This window comes from Leucoraja erinacea, chromosome 4, assembly GCF_028641065.1.
Source record: "Leucoraja erinacea ecotype New England chromosome 4, Leri_hhj_1, whole genome shotgun sequence".
NCBI classification, from domain to species: Eukaryota; Metazoa; Chordata; class Chondrichthyes; order Rajiformes; family Rajidae; genus Leucoraja; species Leucoraja erinaceus.
This window is the reverse complement of record NC_073380.1, coordinates 5,439,766-5,461,149: the sequence shown is the minus strand read 5'-3', so window position 1 is coordinate 5,461,149 and position 21,384 is coordinate 5,439,766. Positions and strand designations below refer to the sequence as shown.

The 21,384-nt window shown below is 48.0% G+C and overlaps 1 protein-coding gene across 2 annotated transcripts in view; it reads right to left on the bottom strand.

Moving 5' to 3' along the window:
- Positions 1-3,725: 3,725 nt before the first annotated feature.
- LOC129696112 (corticotropin-releasing factor receptor 2) overlaps positions 3,726-21,384 on the bottom strand; it is a 139,417-nt gene continuing 121,758 nt past the window's right edge. For both annotated transcript variants that reach the window (XM_055633575.1, XM_055633577.1), the window contains 6 exons: positions 20,577-20,637; positions 18,771-18,843; positions 17,547-17,632; positions 12,890-13,025; positions 10,498-10,539; positions 3,726-4,010 (listed from right to left, as the gene is read on the bottom strand). In XM_055633575.1, coding sequence (XP_055489550.1) covers positions 3,873-4,010; positions 10,498-10,539; positions 12,890-13,025; positions 17,547-17,632; positions 18,771-18,843; positions 20,577-20,637 — 536 coding nt within the window. In that variant the 3' untranslated portion in view covers positions 3,726-3,872. The remainder of the gene's footprint in view (positions 4,011-10,497; positions 10,540-12,889; positions 13,026-17,546; positions 17,633-18,770; positions 18,844-20,576; positions 20,638-21,384) is intronic.

Here is a 21,384-nt window from a genome sequence, read left to right as displayed (position 1 = left end):
AGTTTAAAAAAAAATCAAACTCGTGGTAAGTATGTAGAATGAACGTAGCGGGTACGTCGGAGCTCGGGGACGTCTCTTAGCGGCTCGTAACGCTAACGGCAGGTACTCCTGAAGACTCTCTAACGGCAGGTAAGCTCGGGAAGATTCGTGAAGATTTTTCAACACGTTGAAAATGTCCACGAGAGCCCCAAGTACCGACGAGTGGCCATTACCGTAAATCTCCGAGTTCGAATCAGGGCAAACTCGGGGAGGACTCGTGAATGAACTCATACCGTGGGACAGGGCTTTTAGATAGAGCTCTTTTGGCTTGCAGAATGAAGGGATATGGGGAGAAGGGTGGCATGGGTTACTGATTGGGGATGATCAGCCATGATCACAGTGAATGGCGTTGCTGGCTCGAAGGTCTACTCCTGCACCTATTGTCTATGTTTCTATGTTTGAATCAGGCTATGATTCAACTAGTTACTGTGTTGTACTTGTAGAAGTTAACATTCACTCATTGTCAGAACATTGATCATGAGATTGTATTTCCTTGGAAGAATCATCATTACGTCCTTAAAGATTGAGTTGTCACATCAGTCTGAAGAAGGGTCTCGAGCCGAAACGTCACCTATTTCCTTCGCTCCATAGATGCTGCCTCACCCGCTGAGATTCTCCAGCATTTTTTGACTACCTTCGATTTTTCCAGCATCTGCAGTTCCGTCTTAAACATCAGAGACATGGAGAGGCAGTGAGAGGATATCTGCCCTTCATCTCCACAGAGAAGCAGCATCACCGTCAGAAACATTTCAGGCTTTATTCCATTTCACTCGTGTGGCTGGAGGCCAGACACTCATTTCTCCAGGGGGATGAACTGGAGCTAATTGATTGATTGATTGATAGAAAGAATCAGCCTGGAAAATGGCCACTTCAGTCCGCGCCGACCATCGATCACCCATTCATCTAGTTCAATGTTATCCCACTTTCTCATCCACTCCCTACACACTAGGGGGCAATTTACAGAGGGGCCGATTAACCTACAAACCCGCACGTTGTGTGCAGGGTGATCGCTGGTCTGTAGACAATAGACAATAGGTGCAGGAGTAGGCCATTCGGCCCTTCGAGCCAGCACCGCCATTCAATGTGATCATGGCTGATCATCCCCAATCAGTACCCCGTTCCTGCCTTCTCCCCATATCCCCTGACTCCGCAATCTTTAAGAGCCCTATCTAGCTCTCTCTTGAAAGTATCCAGAGAACCGGCCTCCACCACCCTCCGAGGCAGAGAATTCCACAGACTCACAACTCTCTGTGAGAAAAAGTGTTTCCTCGTCTCCGTTCTAAATGGCTTACCCCTTATTCTTAAACTGTGGCCCCTGGTTCTGGACTCCCCCAACATCGGGAACACGTTTCCTGCCTCTAGCGTGTTTCCAAACCCTTAATAATCTTACATGTTTCAATAAGATGCCCTCTCATCCTTCTAAACTCCATAGTTTACAAGCCCAGCCACTCCATTCTCTTAGACAATAGACAATAAGTGCAGGAGCAGGTCAGGCAGCATCTGTGGAGAACATGGATAGGTGACGTTTCACAGAGTGCTGGAGTAACTCAGCGGGTCAGGCAGCATCTGTGGAGAACGTGGATAGGTGACGTTTCACAGAGTGCTGGAGTAACTCAGCGGGTCAGGCAGCATCTGTGGAGAACATGGATAGGTGACGGTTTCGGATCTTCCTAGTCCTAGTCCGAGTCTGAAGAAGGGTCTTGACCCTAAACATCACCTATCCATGTTCTCCAGAGATGCCTATTGTCTAACTCTCCCACTGCCAGCTTGTCTCTGCCCTATAACACTGAGGACTTGCATCTGTCTCGTGTTGTTCGGCCACTCTGATGTTCTCTCTGCTCTTGGTGTCCACGACTTAACAAGAACTTTGGCAAAGATAGTCATCCTTCACTGGATCGAAGGTGGACAAAAATGCTGGAGAAACTCAGCGAGTGAGGCAGCATCGATGGAGCGAAGGTATAGGTGACGTTTTGGGTCGAGTCCCTCCTTCGGACTCAAACCCTTCAGACCCTTCTTCACTGGATTAATGTTAGCGAGCTTGAGCATTCCTCTTGCTGCTCTCAGGGAGCGATGTACACTCCATCTCCTCTCCGCACTGGAGATTCCCAAGTGGCTAATCAAGGCGATGGCTTAAACAGATCATTTACATAGAAACATAGAAAATAGTTGCAGGAGGAGGCCATTCGGCCCTTCGAGCCAGCACCGCCATTCATTGTGATCAAGGCTGATCGTCCCCTATCAATAACCCGTTTCTGCCTTCTCCCCATATCCCTTGACTCCACTAGCCCCTAGAGCTTTATCTAACTCTCTCTTAAATCCATCTAGTGACTTGGCCTCCACTGCCCTCTGCGGCAGGGAATTCCACAAATTCACCACTCTCTGGGTGAAAAAGTTTTTTCTCACCTCAGTCTTAAATGACCTCCCCTATATTCTCAGACTGTGGCCCCTGGTTCTGGACTCGCCCAACATTGGGAACATTTTTCCTGCATCGACCTTGTCCAGTCCTTTTATAAATTTATATGTTTCTATAAGATGCCCCCTCATCCTTCTAAACTCCAGTGCCTAGTCTAATATTTTAGTACATCAGATCCATGAGTCGTTAAAATGTGATTGGTGCCCAAGTTTGGCCAAAGGGCCTGTCTCCATGCTGTGTGACTCTACGATTCGATGCCTACTACAGTTTTAGAGACCAGCGTGGAAACAGGCCTCTCGGCCCACACCGGCCATCGATCTCCCACTCACACTAGCTCTATGTTATCCCACTTCCTCATCCACTCCCTGCACACTAGGGGGCAACTTACAGAGCCCACGTCTTTGGGTTGTGGGAGGAAACCGGAGAGGTTTCGGTCACGGTGGCGCAGCGGTAGAGTTGCTGCCTCACAGCGCCGGAGACCCGGGTTCCATCCCGACCACGGGTGCTGTCTGTGCGGAGCTTGCACGTTCTCCCCTTGACCTGCGTGGGTTTTCTCTGAGATCTTCGGTTTCCTCCCACACTCCAAAGACGTACAGATCTGTTGGTAAATTGGCTTGGTATAAATGTAAATTGTCCCTGGTGTGTGTAGGATAGTGTTAGTGTGCGGGGATCGCTGGTCGGCACGGACCCGGTGGGCCGAAGGGCCTGTTTGCGCTCTGTATCTCTAAACTAAACCCACGCGGTCACAGAGAGAGAACTAGCAAACTCCACACACTCACACACACACATAGAGAGGCAGAGGTCAGGATTGGCTTTTAAGAGAGCTAGATAAAGCTAAAAAATAGCGGAGTCAGGGGATATGGGAAGAAGGCAGGAACGGGGCACTGATTGTGGATGATCAGCCATGATCACATTGAATGGCGGTGCTGGCTCGAAGGGCCAAATGGCCTACTCCTGCAACTACTGTCTATTGTCTATTGATTGAACCCGGGTCTCTGGCGCTGCTAGGCAGCGGCACTACCCGCTGCGCCACCGTGACGCCCGAGATGGGATGAAACTTTGGAACGGAGGTTGTTCTTGCCCTGAGATTGTGACAGATTCTAGTAGAGCTGGACCCTGGGGGGTAGGGGGGGGGGAGCAGTCAGTGGACACACATCAGAGTCACCAGTAACACAACATCAACAGGGGACAGGGACAGGGAAGTTTACAGTCCCGTCCTGTCCCCCCTTGTTCGACACCCACACCGGCGGGCCCCGCATGGGAGGTTGTTGCTCCTGCACCTCCGCCATCCTGTAGATCCAATATGCACACAAACATCTACAAACAAGCAAATCACTTCAGAGTCAACGAGTAAGAGTGACCATGTACAGTGGAAGGCTGGTGGCGGTGGCGGTGGCGGCGGAGGCGGCGGTGGGGGCGATCAGACGCCGGTCTGCTTGATGCTCTGGAAGCTGACGCGGGTTGGTGAGGTGGGTATAGACATGGCCCTGGCCACTCGCACCCTCAGCATGTGGTTGTCTTGCCACCTGTGCCACCTCTTGCGAGCCGCCGTGCGCACCTGCAACCAAGCACACGACAGTGAGACGGGTTACAACACCTCCTACAATCGACAATGACCATAGGTGCAGGAGTAGGCCATTCGGGCCCTCCAGCACCGCCATCATGACTGATCATCCCCAATCAGGTGCAGGAGTTCTCCCATATCGGCCCTTCCAATGCCAAGAGCAGCCCGACATCATCAAAGCTGAGGCTCATAATAGACAATCAATGTGATCATAGGCCATCCTGATCGGCCCCCGCCATCTGAGCATCCCCCTGTTCCTGCCTTCTCCCCATATCCCCTGACTCCGCTATCTTTAAGAGCCCTATCCAACTCTCTCTTGAAAGTATCCAGCGAACCTGCCTCCACCGCCCTCTGAGGCAGAGAATTCCACAGACTCACAACTTTCTGTGAGAAAAAGTGTTTCCTTGTCTCCGTTCTAAATGGCTTACCCCTTATTCTTAAACTGTGTGGCCCCTGGCTCTGGACTCCCCCAACATCAGTACCCTATTCCTGCCTTCTCTTCCTACTTGGGCAGCTTACACCCCAGCGGTATGAACATTGACTTCAAGTAAAATCCTTACTTTCCCTCTCTCTCCATCCCCTTTGTCCCGGTTTCACACCTTACACTTCCTTATCTATGTGTCTCTATCTCCCCTGACTTCCGTCTGAAGAAGGGTGTTGACCCGAAACGTCACCCATTTCTTCTCTCCAGAGATGCTGCCTGTCCCACTGAGTTACTCCAGCATTTTGTGTCTACCTTCAGTTTAAATCGGCATCTGCAGTTCCTTCCTACACAGCTAGTTTAGTTAGTTCACTTTATTGTCACGTGAGATGAGGTACAGTGAAAAGCATCTGCAGAGAACTTGGTAAGCGGCATTTCAGGTCAGGACCCATCGTCTGATTGAGGGAGTAGAGGGGAGAAAGCTGGAAAAGAGAGGTGGGGTTTGGACTAAACCTGGTAAGTGATAGGTGGAGACAAGGAACTGCAGATGCTGGTTTATACCAAAGGTAGACACAAAGTGCTGGAGTAACTCAGTGGGTCGGGCAGCATCTGTGGAGAACATGGATAGGTGACGTTTCACAGAGTGCTGGAGTAACTCAGGGGGTCAGGCAGCATCTGTGGAGAACATGGATAGGTGACGTTTCACAGAGTGCTGGAGTAACTCAGCGGGTCAGGCAGCATCTGTGGAGAACATGGATAGGTGACGTTTCACAGAGTGCTGGAGTAACTCAGCGGGTCAGGCAGCATCTGTGGAGAACATGGATAGGTGACGTTTCACAGAGTGCTGGAGTAACTCAGCGGGTCAGGCAGCATCTGTGGAGAACATGGATTGATGACGTTTCACAGAGTGCTGGAGTAACTCAGCGGGTCAGGCAGCATCTGTGGAGAACATGGATAGGGCTATACAATTACGGGCAGTTCATGGTCTTTACTGTCAGGTCTTGAAATAGCAGCAAATAGATTAAATATTCACTGCATTTACTATTGGAAAGTGGGATAGCTGAGCTTGCCATAGCCCACATACATAATGAACGAGCCTGCAACCAGCCGGGAACTGGATGTAGGTCGGGAGATTCAGCCTCACGTGAGGTATCGGAGCGGAACACTGACTAACCTGACATATATTGGTCTTGAACCAACATGCTCATAAACCTTGAACACTAAATATTACCCTAAACAATGGCTAAACGAGTCTAGGTATTGTAGATCCTCAGATTCCAGGACCAGAGGACATAGGTTCAAGGTGAAGGGGAAAAGATTTAATAGGAATCTGAGGGGTAACCTTTTCACACAGAGGGTGGTGGGTGTATGGGACAAACATAGAAACATAGAAAATAGGTGCAGGAGTAGGCCATTCGGCCCTTCGAGCCTGCACCGCCATTCAATATGATCATGGCTGATCATCCACTAACTATCCTGTACCTGCCCTCTCTTCATACCCCTGCCAGAGGAGGTAGTTGAGGCTGGGACTATCCCAACATTTAAGAAACAGTTAGACAGGTACATGGATAGGGCAGGTTTGGAGGGATATGGGCCAAGCACAGGGTAGGAGGGACATGTTGGGCCGAAGGGCCTGTTTCCACACTGTATCACTGTGATTCTCTGATTCTAGGTTATTGGTACAGAATTCATAGCCTCTATTCTGGGACTAGTGGCGATGGGGCATGTTGGTTGACACGGAGTGGTTGAGCCCTTTCGGTTGGAGGGTGGTACCTAAGACGTATGTACCATGAGATGTTAGCTATGTGGAATATTTAGTGATGTAGAGATGAATAGGAGAATAAGTTTATTGGCCAAGTATTCACATACAAGGGATTTGCCTTGGTGCTCCGCCCGCAAGTGGCAACATGACATACAATGGAGTTAGGAATGACACATAAAACATTAAACATTAATAATAAAACATTATCGATTAAAAATGTGAATGAAATAAAATACCAGAGCAAAAGGAGGCTACAGACTTTGGTTATTGAGTAGAGCAACTACTCGTGGAAAAACCCGTAGAGATCACAAAGCAACGCAGCACAGAAACAGGCCCTTCAGCCCACCTTATCCATACTGACCAAGATGCCCCTTCTAAACTAATCTCATTTGCTTGCGTTTGGCCCATATCTATAAACCTGTACAATTCATGTACAGAGCTAAATGTCTATTAAACATTGTTATTGTATCCGCCTCGACTACCTCTTCTGGCACCTCGTACCATACGCCCGCCATAACTGGCCAATTAACACACAGATAGTTGGGCGGTCACGGTGGCGCAGCGGTAGAGTTGCTGCCTTACAGCCAATGCAGCGCCGGAGACCCGGGTTCCATCCCGACTACGGGTGCTGTCTGTACGGAGTTTCTACGTTCTCCCCGTGACCTGCGTGGGTTTTCTCCGAGATCTTCAGTTTCCCCCCACACTCCTAAGGTTTGTAGGTTAATTGGCTTGGTGTAAATGTAAATTATCCCTAGTGTGTGTAGGATAGTGTTAGTGTGCGGGGATCGCTGGTCAGCGCGGACCCAGTGGACCGAAGGGCCTGTTTCCGCGCTGTATCTCTTAAAGATAACGGAGTCGTGGGATATGGGGAGAAGGCAGGAACGGGGTACTGATTGTGGATGAACATCCATGATCACATTGAATGGCGGTGCTGGCTAGAAGGGCCGAATGGCCGACTACTGCACCTTATTCCCTTTACCCTGTATCTATACACTGTTGATGGCTCGATTGTAATCATGTGTTATAGACAATAGACAACAGGTGCAGGAGTAGGCCATTCGGCCCTTCGAGCCAGCACCGCCATTCAATGTGATCATGGCTGATCATCCTCAATCAGTACCCCGTTCCTGCCTTCTCCCCATATTCCCTGACTCCGCTATCTTTAAGAGCCCTATCTAGCTCTCTCTTGAAAGCATCCAGAGAACCGGCCTCCACCGCCCTCTGAGGCAGAGAATTCCACAGACTCACCACTCTCTGTGAAAAAAAGTGTTTCCTCGTTTCCGTTCTAAATGGCTTACCCCTTATTCTTAAACTGTGTGGCCCCTGGTTCTGGACTCCCCCAACATCGGGAACATGTTTCCTGCCTCTTGCATGTCCAAGCCCTTAACAATCTTATGTGTTGTCTTTCTGCTGACTGGTTAGCACGCAACAAAAGCTTTTCACTGTACCCCGGTACACGTGACAATAAACTAAACTGTTAAAAAGCTCTGGTTTAAAGTTACACGTCTGAAGCAGATGAGATAGCTTTGAGTCACATTGTGTTTTCACACTGCCTGCTATTACATCCTGTTCAGGCAAGCGGAGCTATAATTGGGAGTGTTAAAAACGGCGAATAACCTAATAACAGATAGATAGGTGGTGACCACAATCTCTGAAAACCTGTGGACAGTCGGCAGAGGGAATAATCCCTTATATCAGAACCTGCAGTCACTTGAAGCAACAAATAATTCCTTAAAATCTATGGGATACGGGGAAAAAGCCGGAACGGGGTACTGATCATGGATGATCGGCCGTGATCATATAGAAACTGGCCTTTTGGAATACCCTGGAATTTAGAAGGATGAGAGGGCATCTTATTGAAACATATAAGATTATTAAGGGTTTGGACCCGCTAGAGGCAAGAAACATGTTCCCGATGTTGGGGGAGTCCAGAACCAGGGGCCACAGGGGAGGGGGGGGGGGGTAGGGGGAACTGGCAGGAGAATGGGGTTGAGAGGGAAAAACATATCAGCCATGATTGAATGAGTAGTGTAGATGGGGCATGTTGGCCGGTTGGATTAAAGGGCCAGTGTCAACACTGTGTGATTCAATGACTCTATGAATGGCCGAGTAGACTCGATGGGCTGAATGGCCTAATTCGGCTTTGTAGGCCTTACGGTCTTGCGTATGATTAGAGGTGTATGCGGGCTGATTGTCACTCAGTGCTGTCTCAATCACAGCAAGTGTATCCACTGAGTTTAGTTGAGTTATTCTTTTTTGACTGCTTCTGACTAGAGTGTTCAGTTGTGTGATTTGCAAAACCACAACAAATTGTGACATATAATTGTTATTTCTCTCTAAGAAATTGTTCTCCTGAAAAGCTGCATGGACAGTAATAAAAGCTGTCTAGACAGTAATAAAAGCTGCCTGGACAGTAATAAAAGCTGCCTGGACAGTAATAAAAGCTGTCTAGACAGTAATAAAAGCTGTCTAGACAGTAATAAAAGCTGCCTGGACAGTAATAAACGCTGCCTATACAGTAATAAAAGCTGCCTGGACAGTAATAAAAGCTCTGGACAGTAATAAAAGCTGCCTAGACAGTAATAAAAGCTGCCTATACAGTAATAAAAGCTGCCTGGGTAGTAATAAAAGCTGCCTAGTTAGTAATAAAAGTTGCCTAGACAGCAATAAAAGCTGCCTGGACAGTAATAAAAGCTGCCTGGACAGTAATAAAAGCTGCCTAGTTAGTAATAAAAGTTGCCTAGACAGCAATAAAAGCTGCCTGGACAGTAATAAAAAGCTGCCTGGACAGTAATAAAAGCTGCTTAAAGCAATAAAAGCTGCCTAGACAGTAATAAAAGCTGCCTAGACAGTAATAAAAGCTGCATAGTTAGTAATAAAAGTTGCCTAGACAGTAATAAAAGTTGCCTAGACAGTAATAAAAGCTGCCTAGACAGCAATAAAAGCTGCCTATACAGTAATAAAAGCTGCCTGGACAGTAATAAAAGCTGCCTGGACAGCAATAGACACATTATCTCTCCTGAAAATCATTTTTTTTTAAAGTCAATACTGCTGAATATCAGTGGCTGGTGCTGGCCGGAGTGAAGTGTGTTCATCACGACAGGCCAAGGATGAAATTCCTGTCATTTGTTTTTACAGCCAGTTTTCTAGTTGACCTTGTAATACTATCAAATGTTTTCATCTCTATACTCATAGAGTGATACAGTGTTGAAACAGGCCCTTCAGTCCAACTGGCCCACACCGGCCAACATGTCCCAGCTGCACTAGTCCCACCTGCCTGCGCTTGGTCCATATCCCTCCAAACCTGTCCTATCCATGTACCTGTCTAACTGTTTCTTAAATGTTGGGATAGCCCCAGCCTCAACTACCTCTTCTGGCAGCTTGTTCCATACACCCACCACCCTCTGTGTGAAAAAGTTAACCCTCAGATGCCTATTAAATATTTTCCCCTTCACTTTGAACCTGTGTCCTCTGGTCCTCGATTCCCCAACTCTGGGCAAGAGACTCTGAGCATCTATTCCTCTCATGATTTTATACACCTCAATAAGATGTATATCCTCCTGCGCTCCAGATAGCACCCGTAGTCAGGATCGAACCTGAGCCTTTGGTGCGTGAGGTGGCAATTCTACCGCTGCTCCACCGTGTCACAGTTTGTTTGTTATCTCCTCTGCTCAGTCACCAGAGACAGTAAAATTGATGCGGTTTTAAAACGACCACCCACACGTGGAGTATTGTGTGTAGTATTGGTCCCCTAATTTGAGGAAGGACATTCTTGCTATTGAGGGAGTGCAGCGTAGGTTTACAAGGTTAATTCCCGGGATGACGGGACTGTCATATGCTGAGAGGATGGAGCAGCTGGGCTTGTACACTCTGGAGTTTAGAAGGATGAGAGGGAATCTTATTGAAACATATAAGATTATTAAGGGTTTGGACACGCTAGAGGCAGGAAACAGGTTGGGGTAGTCCAGAACCAGGGGCCACAGTTTAAGAATAAGGGGTAAGCCATTTAGATTGTAGACGAGGAAACACTTTTTCACCTAGAGAGTTGTGAGTCTGTGGAATTCTCTGCCTCTGTGGAGGCCAGTTCTCTGGATACTTTCTAGAGAGAGCTAGATAGGGCTCTTAAAGATAGCGGATATGGGGAGAAGGCAGGAACGGGGTACTGATTGGGGATGATCAGCCATGATCACATTGAATGGCGGTGCTGGCTCGAAGGGCCGAATGGCCTACTCCTGCGCCAATTGTCCATTGTCATCATTTCGCTCAAACCTTTTTTGAAGAAAACAAGTCCAACGTACCTCTCCGTTCAGGAAGCAGTAGAACACCGACACAAAGAATCCCTGCAAGACACAAGAGAGAGTGATTGAGATCTGGGGCACGTTGTAACACTAACTCAAGGCTAAACTACATAAATAGAGTCATAGGCAACTACGTATGCTGCATGCACGGGCGAGTATTCTCTTGCGCAAGTTTGGTGCGTGTACAGATGTGGTGAAGATGTCGTTGTTTAGAGCATATTGCACACCACTCTACACTGCACACCTGTGGTGGAACAATGGAAAAACAAGTTTGCAGAGACTAAAGGTGTCATATAATGATGCCATGAGAACACTGCTATGGAAACCTAGATGGTGTAGAGCTAGTAACATGTTTATGGGTGCAGGAGTCAGTACTTTAGAAACTATCCTAAGAAATCATATGTATAAATTCATTTGCAGGATAAATGACTAAAAATGTGATTATTGTGGCCTTGTCAAACATAAGGTTTAGCACTACACGCTACCAATCCCAGTTGTTGTCTCCTTGTAGAACATTGATCATTCTTTTAATCTGGATTTTAATTCATGTATTGTGTGTTTTAATTAATATATAATTTATGATGCTTTTATAAGTGATATACTAAGATTTTATATGTATTTTATAGTGTTTTTATATGCAATTAATTTTAATGTAACGCTGTTCCTTGTCTGGACCTTGAGTCCAAAATAAAAGTTTATTATTATTACTATTATTATTATTATAGAGTCACAAAACACGGAATCAGGTTCTTCGGCCCAAATTGCCCTGGACAACGACATGCCCCATCCACACTAGGCCGGAGCCTGCACCGACAGAGCGGAGGCAGCAGGAATGGACCCAGGAGGCGAGCCGGTGGTCCAGGAACAAAGGGGGACCCGGGCGTGGGGGGGGGAGGAAGGGGGGCGCCGTGAAGGGGAGAGGGCGGAGCCGGGCACGGGGGTACCATGCAACTGTCGCTGCTCTTCATGTAGCATCCCTTTGCATACCGTTGGTTTGCAGAACAAAGAATATCACAATCGCCTGGCCATGTTTGGTCCGCATCCCTCTAAACCTCTGCACTCCATCTACCTGTACAGGTGTCTTTTAAATGTTGTTATGGTGTTATATAGTGGTGCAGCGGTAGAGTTGCTGCCTCACAACGCCAGAGACCCGGGTTCGATCCTGACTACGGGCGCTGTCTGTACGGAGTTTGTATGTTCTCCCCGTGACCCGCGTGGGTTTTCTCCAGGTGCTTCGGTTTCCTCCCACACTCCAAAGACGTGCAGGTTTATAGTTTAATTGGCCTTGTGCAAATTGTTGCTAGCATTTCAGATAGACGTGGTCTACAGGGAACGTTGGCCGGCATGGACTCAGTGGGTCGAAGGACCTGTTTCCATGCTGTATCTGTAAACCAAACTAAACCAGTCTCAACTACCTCCTCTGGCAGCTCGTCTCATACACCCACTAACCTATCAGTGAAAAAGTTGCTCCTCAGGTTCCTATTAAATCTTTACAGACATTTTTTTATCTACTTTCGATTTTTCCAGCATCTGCAGTCCCTTCTTAAAAATGTTGCCCTTCAGATTTCTCACTTTTTTCACTGTTTCAGTCGTGAATTTTTGAGAGGAACATAGTCGTGGTCACAAAATGTGGAAACAGGCCCTTCGGCCCAACTAGCCCATGCCAACCAACATGCCCCAGCTACACTAGTCCCACCTTCCCGTGTTTGGCCCATATCCCTCTCAACCTGTCCTATCCATGTACCTGTCCAAATGTCTTTACATTTTGTTGTAGTCCCTGCCTCAACTACCTCCTCCGGCAGACAAAAATGCTGGAGAAACTCAGCGGGTGAGGCAGCATCTATGGAGCGAAGGAATAGGTGACGTTTCGGGTCAAGACCCATAGCTTAAACAATACCTCCTCCGGCAACACGATCCATACACCCACCGCCCTCTGTGTGGAAAAGTTGCCCCATCGGGTTCTTGTAAACCTTTCCCCCCCTCTCACCTTAAACCCATCTCCTCTGGTTCTTGTTTAAGAAGGAACTGCAGATGCTGGAAAAATCGGAGGTAGACAAAAATGCTGGAGAAACTCAGCGGGTGAGGCAGCATCTATGGAGCGAAGGAATAGGTGACGTTTCGGGCCAAGACCCTTCAAGAAGTGGAGACCCTTCAAGAACCAAGAACCCTCTGCTTCTTGGTTCCCCTACTCTGTGCATTCTCCATATCCATTCCCCTCATGATTAGATCCAGCTTGTTGCAAGTGGAGGGGACAGAGTGCGTTTGGGACCGAGGATCGGCGATGCCAGCCCTCCTGACCAGATCTGCTGGACATTCGGCCCATCCAGGTGCTGGCTCGAAGGGCCGAATGGCCTACTCCTGCACCTATTGTCTAATGTCTATTGCCACCCACCTGAAAGGACTGGAGGAATGAATTGAAGTAGAGGAATGCCACATAGGAGATGTCATCTTTGCCAGGGTCGATGAAGAACAGTATGTAGGTTATTCCCAGCAGAGGTAACAAAACTAAAATGGCCTTCACTGCCTTCCTGTAGAATACATGGTGAGAGGAGAGAGAACCAAGATTAGTGAGGTAGAATAACGTTGACATTTTATTGACTAAATCTCAATTTATACACCTCTGTAACATCACCCCTCAGCCTCCTGTATTCGCGGATCCCCCTACTCTTAATTCTGGGTACAAGACTCTGTGCATCCACCCAGTTCATGTTCATAAGCTAAAGGAGCAGAATTAGGCCATAGAAACACAGACATAGAAACATAGAAATTCGGCCCTTCGAGCCTGCACCGCCATTCAATATGATCATGGCTGATCATCCACTCAGTATCCTGTACCTGCCTTCTCTCCATACCCCCTGATCCCTTTAGCCACAAGAGCCACATCTGACTCCCTCTTAAATATAGTCAATGAACTGGCCTCAACTACCTTCTGCGGGAGAGAATTCCACAGATTCACCACTCTCTGTGTGAAAAATGTTTTCCTCATCTTGGTCCTAAAAGATTTCTCCTTTATCCTTAAACTGTGACCCCTTGTTCTGGACTTCCCCAACATCGGGAACAACCTTCATGCATCTAGCCTGTCCAACCCCTTAAGAATTTTGTACGTTTCTATAAGATCCCCCCTCAATCTTCTAAATTCTAGCGAGTACAAGCCGAGTCTATCCAGTCTTTCTTCATATGAAAGTCCTGACATCCCAGGAATCAGTCTGGTGAACCTTCTCTGTACTCATTTGGCCCATCACGTCCACACCGCCATTCAATCATGGCCGATCTAATTCTCCCTCCTCCATGGCCAGAGTGAGTCCCACCGCAAATTGGAGGAGCAGCACCTCATATTTCGCTTGGGCAGTTTACACCCCAGCGGTATGAACATTGACTTCTACAATTTCAGGTGGTCCCTTGCTTTCTCCCTCCCCTTCCCCTCCCCTTCCCAGCTCTCCCACTTCTTCCCTCCACCTCCCCCCCCCCCCCCCCCCCTCCCCACCGCTCCCCCCCCCCTCCCTGCCTCCCACATCAGTCTGAGGAAGGGTCTCGACATGAACCGTCGCCTATTCCTTCGCGCCATAGATGCTGCCTCACCCGCTGAGTTTCTCCAGCATTTTCGTCTACCTTAAATAATTCTCCCTCCTAACCCCAACCTCCTGCCTTCTCCCCATAACCCCTGACACCCGTACTAATCAAGAATCTATCTATCTCTGCCTTGAATATATCCATTGACTTGGCCTCCACTCCCTTCTGCAGAATTGAAACACAATGAAGCAAAAATAGACAATAGACAATAGGTGCAGGAGTAGGCCATTCGGCCCTTCAAGCCAGCACCGCCATTCAATGTGATCATGGCTGATCATCCCCAATCAGTACCCCGTTCCTGCCTTCACCCCATATCCCCTGACTCCGCTTTCTTTAAGAGCCCTATCTAGCTCTCTCTTCAAAGCATCCAGAGAACCTACCTCCACCGCCCTCCACGGCAGAGAATTCCCAGTCAATGTCAAACTGCTTGTGACTGTGTTCCACGTAAGATGGTGGTGGCGGGGATGGATGGGGGGGGGAGGTGCTGGTGAGCAGGCTGGAGGAATCCTCTCCCCCGCCCCCGCCCTCAGAAACGCTCTGGGTTCTGAGGTCAATGAAGGCACGCACACCATTTAATCCTTCACCCCTCTTTCCCCATGTTGCCACTTTGATGGAGGTATGGACTTGGGCACGAAGATTCCTCTGTACGTTATTGTGTGTTGTTTAAACGTTGAATGGACTGTGAATACCCAAGAGGTTTATGTTTGGTTCAGAAGGGGCAGCACGGTGGCGCAGCGGTAGAGTTGCTGCCTCACAGCGCCGGAGACCCGGGTTCCATCCTGACTACGGGCGCTATGTGTACGGAGTTTGTACCTTCTCCCCGTGACCTGCGTAAGTTTTCTCTGGTTTCCTCCCACACACCAAAGACGTGCAGGTGTGTAGGTTAATTGGCTTCGGTAAAGAATTGTAAATTGTCCCTAGTGTGTGTAGGATCGTGTTAGTGTGCGGGTGATCGCTGGTCGGCGCGGACTCGGTTGGCCGAAAGGTTTGTAAAGTCTAAAGTGTTCAAGAAGGAACTGCAGATGCTGGAAGATCGAAGGTACACAAAATTGCTGGAGAAACTCAGCGGGTGCAGCAGCATCTATGGAGCGAAGGAAATAGGCGATGTTTCGGCCCGAAACGTCGCTTTTTCCTTCGCTCCATAGATGCTGCTGCACCCGCTGAGTTTCTCCAGCAATTTTGTGTGCCTTGTAAAGTCTAAAGATCACTCCCTTGAAATATCCAGAGCATAACTTTTCCCAAAGAGTTTAACATGTCAGTATTTCATAATTCTAAACAATATCACATTGAATTACGAATCTCACTTGATCACCAGTCAGCCACAAACCATCACACGCTCACACTCACACCTTCAGACTCATGAAGAATTTTCCATTAAACTTAATCTGCTGAGGTTGGATATGAATTGAGGTTCTGATGTTATGGGCACATTTCCTACAAGGGAATGATATAAGTGCCTGATACCGACTGCAACTAAAAATAGACCAATGTCAAGTCAATGTATGGACATCTAAAACCACAATGTCATTCTCAGGATGGTTACTTGTATTGTCATAGAGTGATACAGGCCCCTTCAGCCCAACTTGCCCACGCCGACCAACATGCCCCATCTACACTAGTCCCACCTGCCTGCATTTGGCCCTTATTCCTCAAAACCTGTCCTATCCATGTACCTGTCCAAATATCTCTTTAACATTATGATAGGACACTAGACAATAGGTGCAGGAGTAGGCCATTCGGCCCTTCCAGCCAGCACCGTCATTCAATGTGATCATGGCTGATCATCCCCAACCAGTACCCCGTTCCTGCCTTCTCCCCATATCCCCTGACTCCGCTATCTTAAAGAGCCCTATCTAATGCTCTCTTGAAAGTATCCAGAGAACCGGCCTCCACCACCCTCTGAGGCAGAGAACTCCACAGACTCACAACTCTGTGTGAGAAAAAGTGTTTCCTCGTCTCCGTTCTAAATGGCTTACTCCTTATTCTTAAACTGTGGCCCCTGGTTCTAGACTCCCCCAACATCGGGAACATGTTTCCTGCCTCTAGCGTGTCCAAACCCTTAATAATCTTATATGTTTCAATGAGATCTCCTCTCATCCTTCTAAACTCCAGAGTGTACAAGCCCAGCTGCTCCAGTTCCTGCAGTTCATCTACTGATGAAGAATGGTATAGGTGGGTATGGGCCAAACATGAGCAGGCGGGACTAGTATAGATAAGGCATCTTGATAGGCATGGACGTGTTGGGCCGAAGGGCCTGAGTCCGTGCTGGATGAATCTTATGACTCTAATCAAACTATAAGCAGTAATTTTCCAAGGACAGAGGTTGAGTGGGACATTTAGTAATGTCATGTGTAAAGAAGTAACATGTTTGGACACGATGGATTGTGAAAGCAAAAACATTTAGAGACACAACATGGAAACAGGCCCTTCAGCCCACCGAGTCCACGCTGAGCAGCGAACCCCCCACACACAGACACTATGCTGCACACACACACACACACACACTAGGGCGAATTTTACAATTTTTACCAAAGCCAATTAACCTACAAACCTGCAAATCTTGGGAGTGTGGGAGGAAACTGGAGAAAAGCCACGCGGTCACAGGGAGAACGTACAAACTCCGTACAGACAGCGCCCGTAGCCGGGATCGAACCTGGGTCCCTGGTGCTGTGAGCCAGCAACCGGTTGAAAGATACAGCATGGAAACAGCCCTTCAGTCCACCCTGCTTCTACACCATCCACCTTCCTCATCCGCTATCTACACACCAGAGGGGCCGACTAGCCTACAAGCCCGCACGTCTTTGGGATGTGGGAGGAAACCGGAGCGCTCCACACAGACAGCACTGAATTGAGTCAGGATGGAACGCGGGTCTCTGGGGCTGTGAGGCAGCAAGTCTACCGCTGCGCCACCGTGACGCCCTGTTCACGTTGAGTTCAGCATCGACACAGATGCTGAACACAATCTGCATAGAACACAGATGCCCCCACCCACATCAAAAGTCTTCTCACCCACCACACCACCTCCAGGTCCCTCAGATCGGCCGACTTGGGGTTGCTGAACATCCCTAGGCAAAAGTCTAGGCATAAGCTCAGGGGCGACCGCGCCTTTGCGGTTGCAGCTCCTAGACTGTGGAACAGCATCCCTCCTCCCATCAGAACTGCCCCCTCCATCGACTCCTTTAAGTCGAGACTAAAAACTCATCTCTAGTCCAAAGCCTTTCTTGACATCCTCTGAGCGAGGGCAATATGTATGTATTTATGTATGTACTTCATCTATGAACCACTGTTCTTTGTTATACTATTCTTAAACCAATGTAAAACACTTTGGCCAACGAGAGTTGCTTTGTAAATGTGCTATATAAATAAATGTGACTTGACTTGACAGATACCCTGGATATTCCCTCTGACTAGGACAGACAGGCAGCGCTTCTGATTATTAATGATTCTCTGCTCAGAAACTTCAGTCTGTATTGAGTTACCTGTACTGCATGGTCTCAGACGTGGTGGATGCCCTCAGCTTAGTCATCAGGATCCTCACAATGTTGAACAGAAAGATGAAATTAACCTGTTCGGAAACACAAAGAAACATCGGCACATCTTACACTGAAACCCAAGAAGCAACGATTCAAAAGCCCAATTCATGTACGATCAGTTATAGACTGTGATAGCAAAGTCTTAAATCTTGTCAACGTTAACACAGACACAAGGAACTGCAGAGGGTGCTTTACAAAAGGAGACATGAAGTGCCGGAGTAACTCAGCGGGTCAGGCAGCATCTGTGGAGAACATATATAGAAACATAGAAACATAGAAATTAGGTGCAGGAGAAGGCCATTCGGCCCTTCGAGCCTGCACGGCCATTCAATATGATCATGGCTGATCATCCAACTCAGTATCCTGTACCTGCCTTCTCTCCATACCCCCTGATACCTTTAGCCACAAGGGCCACATCTAACTCCTTAAATATAGCCAATGAAGTGGCCTCAACTATCTTCTGTGGCAGAGAATTCCACTGATTCACCACTCTCTGTGTGAAATTTTTTTTCTCATCTCAGTCCTAAAAGATTTCCCCCTTATCCTTAAATTGTGACCCCTTGTTCTGGACTTCCCCAACATCGGGACCAATCTTCCTGCATCTAGCCTGTCCAACCCGTTAGGAAGTTTCTATAAGATCCCCCATCAATCTTCTAAATTCTAGCGAGTACAAGCCGAGTCTATCCAGTCTTCCTTCATATGAAAGTCCTGACATCCCAGGAATCAGTCTGGTGAACCTTCTCTGTACTCCCTCAATGGCAAGAATGTTTTTCTTCAGATTAGGAGACCAATTAGGAGATAGGTGACGTTTCACAGAGTGCTGGAGTAACTCAGCGGGTCAGGCAGCCTCTGTGGAGAACATGGATAGGTGACGTTTCACAGAGTGCTGGAATAACTCAGCGGGTCAGGCAGCCTCTGTGGAGAACATGGATAGGTGACGTTTCACAGAGTGCTGGAGTAACTCAGCGGGTCAGGCAGCCTCTGTGGAGAACATAGATACTTAAGATAGCCAGTTGAGTAATACAATGTAGAACATGGATAGGTGTCAGAGGTTATGGGGAGAAAGCAGGAAATGGGGTTGGGAGGGAAAGATAGATCAGCCATGATTGAATAGCGGAGTAGACTTGATGGGCCGAATGGCCTAATTCTGCTCCTATCACATGAACTTACCAGCAGCACGAGAACGACTGGACCTTGAATGATGTAGTCCATTCTGTGACCCACAACTTCTCCAAACCAACACCTGTAAACATCAAGACAATTGCCATTGGCTTTGTTGCAGTGAGCTCGTTAGGGGGAGCATTTAGAACAGGTGTCGGCATCTCAAGGCCCCCGGGCTGAATGCGGCCCCAGGGCTGAATGCGGCCCGTAACCCGAAATCATCCGGCCCGCAAGCGGATTTTTTCCCCCCCGTAATTATCCGGCGGCCGAGCTCTGTCTATACCGCATCCTGCGCAAAGCCGCCGGCACGCCCACGCACCTTCTGTGAACATGTTTAAGAAAGAACTGCAGATGCTGGAAAAATGGAAGGTAGACCAAAATGCTGGAGAAACTCAGCGGGTGAGACAGCATTGAAGGATCGCACGAGGCTGCCTCAACCCGCTGAGTTTCTCCAGCATTTTTGTCTACCATCTGTGAACACGGGATTTGATGCCTGCTATCCGGGGTGGGATGGGGCGGGATCCACGCAGGTCACGGGGAGAATGTACAAACTCCGTACAGACAGCACCCATAGTCGGGATCGAACCCGGGTCTCTGGCGCTGTGGGGCAGCAACTCTACCGCTGCGCCGCCGTGACCGCCCTTGGCATCATGTACAGCACAGACATTGTGGGCTGAAGGGCCTGTTCCTGTGCTGTACTGTTCTATAAATCCGCCTCTCCGGCCTAGTTGGCAGGATGTGGAATTACCAACCACTGTTGCACATTTACCCGTGCGGTATTGTGTTAACGGGCCTGTTAAACTCCAGCAGTAAGGTTTTCAGTGTTGCTTTGTTGGTACAAATGACAATTAAATCTTCTTGACTTCATTCATTCACGTTTATATTTCAAAAATACCTTGAAGCGTATATAACATAACAGTTCTGTGAGCTATAAACCTGCAATAAATCCTTTTCACTGTCAAATGGATATTTATTGAGTGTTTTATTATCAACTTTACTTCTCCACATCCTAAACCATAACTTTGAGCGACTGATTGAATGATGCAGCATGGCAACTATCCTTCAGTCCACATAACTTCGACATTATTCAACTCCCTGCACATTAGGGGGGCAATGTACAGAGGAGCCAATTAACCTACAAACCTGCACGTCTTTGGGAGTGTGGGAGGAAACCAGAGCACCCGGAGAAAACCCACACGGTCACGGGGAGAACGAATAAACACCGGATGTCAGGATCGAACCCGGGTCCCTGCCGCTGTGAGGCAGCAGCTCCACCCGCTGCGCCAGCGTGCCGCCCTTGGTTTGAGTCTGAGGACTTGGAGAAAGTAGAACATCTGTTCCACTTCCTACAACATAGGCCGAGATATACCGTGGATGTGGAGAGGATGTTTCCACCAGTGGGAGAGTCTAGGACCAGAGGGCACAGCCTCAGAATTAAAGTACACACCTTTAGGAAGGAGATGAGGAGGAATTTATGTAGTCAGGGGGTGGTAAATCTGTGGAATTCTTTGCCACAGACGGCTGTGGAGGCCACAAGTGAGTGGATATTTTTTAAGACAGAGATTGATAGATTCTTGATTAGTACGGGTGTCAGAGGTTACGGGGAGAAGGCAGGAGAATGGGGTTAGAAGATAGAGATAGACTTGATGGGCCGAATGGCCTAATTTTGCTCCTATCACATGAACTTATGAACATCTGTGTACAGGAAAAGGGAGAGATCCAGAGTCACCATCAGGATTAACCTCATGTATTTTAAGTGAAAGATATAGAGTGTTATAAACTCCACGACCGCCTGTTCTCTGACAGAGTACTCACTCTTCATTCTCATAGTAGAGTTTGCCAATGACCCAGGCCACGATGATGGGGCACGGGATACCTACGGAAGGAAGGTATCACACTGAGTTTAACCCATCAAGAACCAGACCACACACGTTTCAGGTGAGAGGGGAAACATTTAATAGCAACCTGGGGACCAACTTTTTCACCGAGAGGGTGAAGTGAAAGTCATATGACAGTCCGCCAATTCACAACTCTCTAGGCGAAAATGTTTTCACTCATCTCAGTTTTAAATGGCCTCACCTTTATTCTTAGACTGTTCTGGACTCGCCCAACATTGCCCTGGTTCTGGACTCGCCCAACATTGGGAACATTTTTCCTGCATCTAGCTTGTCCAGTCCTTTTATAATTTTATACGTTTCTATAAGAATCCCTCTCATCCTTCTAAACTCCAGTGAATACAAGCCCAGTCTTTCCAATCTTTCCCCATATGACAGTCCCTGGTGTACTCCGCAGTTTAGAAGGATGAGAGGGGATCTTATTGAAACATATAAGATTATTAAGGGTTTGGACAGGCTAGAGGCAGGAAACATGTTCCCGATGTTGGGGGAGTCCAGAACCAGGGGCCACAGTTCAAGAATAAGATGTAAGCCATTTAGAACGGAGACGAAGAAACACTTTTTATCACAGTCTGTGGAATTCTCTGCGGTGGAGGCCAGTTCTCTGGATACTTTCAAGAGAGAGCTAGATAGGGCTCTTAAAGATAGCGGAGTCAGGGGATAATTGGGAGAAGGCAGGAACGGGGAACTGATTGTGGATGATCAGCCATGACCACGGTGCTGTATCG